This window comes from Myotis lucifugus, unplaced genomic scaffold (genome assembly GCF_000147115.1).
Source record: "Myotis lucifugus unplaced genomic scaffold, Myoluc2.0 scaffold_5, whole genome shotgun sequence".
Classification (NCBI taxonomy): domain Eukaryota; kingdom Metazoa; phylum Chordata; class Mammalia; order Chiroptera; family Vespertilionidae; genus Myotis; species Myotis lucifugus.
Window position 1 is genome coordinate 14541172 of NW_005871053.1, and position 3613 is coordinate 14544784.

The 3613-nt window shown below is 37.8% G+C and overlaps 1 protein-coding gene across 1 annotated transcript in view; it reads left to right on the top strand.

Moving 5' to 3' along the window:
- The first annotated feature begins 1557 nt into the window (after positions 1-1557).
- TTC21B (tetratricopeptide repeat domain 21B) overlaps positions 1558-3613 on the top strand; it is a 64677-nt gene continuing 62621 nt past the window's right edge. Inside the window, exons 1-2 of the mRNA XM_023743585.1 lie at positions 1558-1654; positions 3247-3425. Of these exons, the coding sequence (XP_023599353.1) occupies positions 1558-1654; positions 3247-3425 (276 nt within the window). The remainder of the gene's footprint in view (positions 1655-3246; positions 3426-3613) is intronic.

Consider the following 3613-nt stretch of genomic DNA (forward strand, 5'->3'; position numbering starts at 1 on the left):
TTTTAGTTTTATATTGCAGCATTCGCCTTTTTGCCAAGCCTGTGCTGCAGTTCCAAAGATTGGTCATTTATACTTGAATACTCAGCTATCACCGCCAATTAAATATGTGACGATATTCTATTCCTCTCAACCACTAAACTGCTTTCCCAACATCTGTTATTATTAGGATTATTCTTGTAGCTCAGCAAAAGAAGTAAGTACAAATTTACTCTATGGGAGAATACAGGGGTAGTTATAACAGGGTAAATTCTGATCTAGGTTAGAAGAATCAGAGGAGTAGGGCAGCCCAAAAACATCAGAAATTTTCTAGAATAGAGGTCAAAAGCATAGACTCTGAAGCCAGATTATTTGGATTCAAATGTCAGTTAAACTACTTACCAGCAACCTTGGACAACTTCTTAATCCCTCTTTGCCCCAAATTTTCATCAGAAATGGTAGTAATAATTCTTGTGAGCGTGGAATGAGTTCATACAAGTGAAGGTGCTGATTAGAGCAGATTTTGACTTTTAGGAAAAGGAAATAGAAAGCAGGGACATAATTTAAGAAGCTACGGGGGAAACAAGAAAGCAATGATGAGACATAAGCCTTGATCACCCTCCTCATCTCTGTTTCTACCTCCTGAAACAAACCCACCCTTCCGGATTTGGCGACAGCTTCCTTGTTTCTTATTACTGGAAGAGAATTTTATCTCCTATGAATGCTATGGGATATTGATGTACATGCCCAACCCCAGACATTTTTGAGAATGAAGGAGAGGACTGTTAATAATTACACTAAAGCAGCAGGAGTAAGTGCAGACCCTCCTAGGCAAACCAGGACCTCACATATGCCATTTGTATGGCATGTAAACTGCCTCGCTGCAGTGGTTGGAATGTGGGCTTCTTCCTCTCATCGCCTTTCTCCTCCACTTCTGCCATGAGAACACACACACCGGATAATGTCTGATAATCAGACACTGACCTTAAGTACTTTGTATCCTTTACAGTATTTTGTGCACAGGAGGTGCTCAGTAGATAATTTGTGAATGAGCAAATTAGTTAATTAATTTTTAGCACTGCTTTAAATTGTTCTTCTCTTAACTTATTTACCTTTCTAAGATCTTTTCCTCTCGTGTACTATATTAGAGACCTGTCATTATAGGTAAAATATATAAAGTAATAACATCACAAAAGTTACCAATGAAACTCAGCTTTGGTATACTATAGTAATAGTGGGTATACATATAATAAACATTAAAACATATATGACATCCATAAGAGCACATACACTTCCTCTCTATTATATAAGAAATAAACATAGTGTAAGTGTAGATATAGGTATACATAGATATATACATAAATATTTCCAAGGTATAAGAGTCCATACATTGATACTTAACTTTTTAGAACTTAAGGGTTAAACAATACTCACCTCATTCTTTGTTATGGTGGAACTATTGAACTTATCATTTTAAATTTATCTCACTAAAAGGAATTAGGGCTTCTGGACCTTGTTTTCTTTTCAGCATTGCTTGGCCTGGTTCTTATCTGCATTATTAATGTTCATTTTTCATCGAGGATGGTGAAGAAATGTCTTGTTCAGCAGTATCTCTGGAAGTCATTGAAAACACCAATTTCTAAAGGCAAGCAGATTGTACCTTTGTTCAACCGCAGTGGTAAGTGCAGCCTTTTTGCCTTACCTTAGGGAAAATATCTATCAAGTTATACTGATAACCTGAAACAGGTGCAATGCTCAGGCAAAATATAGTAACCAGAAGACTATGAACTTACAAATATGTGAAAAGCTAAATAATAGGATTTATGAAGAATGGTCAGAGTACCTGGAAATATTTCTCTCAGAGAAAAGGAGAATGAGGAAGGACTTCATTCAAATAAGCAGAGGTCATTCTATTTGTCATATATAATGTTCGCTGAAATAAAACTCATTTGACAGTTAATAGCATTAAATATAGTATGAAACTAGCCAGGTATGTCTTAGGACTTTATGATATTCTGCTTTCCCAACCAAAACCTAGCTATTTCCATGGCATTCTCCTGGCCTTCCTTTAAACAGCCAAATCAATACAACCATGACCTCAGTATGGTGGGCCCCAAGTCTCTGGACCTATTATATAACCTCTTTCAATAATCTTAGAACAATTAAAAAAACACACACAACAAAACTCATCTAATTTGAAAAATCTCCCAGGGCAATATCTAAAAATACAGTTGTAAGTATTACCTGAAATTAAATCAGAATCCCCATAAATACATACATACAAAGAAACCTTGGCTGGTGTGGCTCAGTGGTTGGAGTGTGGTCTGCGCACCAAAGGGTCTTGGGTTCGATTCCCAGTCAGGGGTGCATGCTTGTATGAATATCAATGGAGAAAATATCCTTGGGTAAGGATTAACAAAAATAAGTAAATAGATAGATAATAAATAAATAAATAAATAAATAAATAAATAAATAAATATCTCAGTGAGTAGCTTGATCATTTTGTGCTTTAACCATGCTCCTGAGACATTTTCTTCCAGATGAACTTTTCACTTGGAAGCAAAAGCATCCAGTTAAAGATTACATTCTTTGATGAGCATGTTGGTTTGCAGTATTCTCTTCTGCATACCAAGTGCAGATTAATCCACTGCTCTCAGTATCAGTCCAGCAGCTATTACCACAGACATTTAGCGTGCCTATAAATGTTGGAAACAGAAATGACTATCCGTATGAAAATAATATGTGCTTCCTTGGGTGGAATACTCTTTCAAGGGAGGCCAATGAGAGATAGTGCCTAGCCTTGAAGCCTGGGAGAGTAGCCACTCCCTTCCTTCAGGTTGTCATTACCCAATCTACTGGCACCAAAGTTCATGGACTCCACAACAAATTTCAAACCAGACTCATGCAACTATAAATCACACCAAGTTAGATAACACTAGGATCAAAATTTGGAATTCATGTAAATGACTACAAAGATCACTGACACCTCAAATCTTAACTGCTATTTAGAAAATATCTTTAAGGAAAAATAGAACACCTTTTAGTCCATTATATTTTCATTTAATGTTCTGAAAAAGTGAAGAGATCTACGAGCAGTTAACAGAGCTGCCTGATGGGTACAGACATAAAAGTCTGCCTAAAGATTAATTTTATTGTCAACTTAAAATCAATTGTATCATTGAAAAAAAAACGAAACAAATTGTTCCTCTCATTATCAGGGCCGTAAAAAAAAATAATTTCATATTCATTCTAACAATCACGGGATTGCAGCAATGCCTGTGAAGATGAGCCCAAGAGGCGCATCCCCTTTGTTACAAGTTTGTGATTTTTCCGCGCCACCTTGTGGCCATAGTACAGCCACCGTGACACTTAGGGTTTCCCCTAAGCTGCTCGGGCCTTTCGGTAGCCGCATCGCTGGAACCGGCCTCGGCACGAACTTGCCGAAAATGGTGTCCTTCCCTGTGACCACAGATGAGACACCGACTTGCCCCTTTTCCTTCTTCCTCCCTATTTTCTTTTTTTAACATTCTTTGTTGATTTTTAGAGGTCAGTTGACTGGGCGTCCTCCCTACTTTCTTTATCCCTTAATTTCATACCCGCGGGCCCGCCACCCACTGTCCCCTCGGGCCGCCTCTCG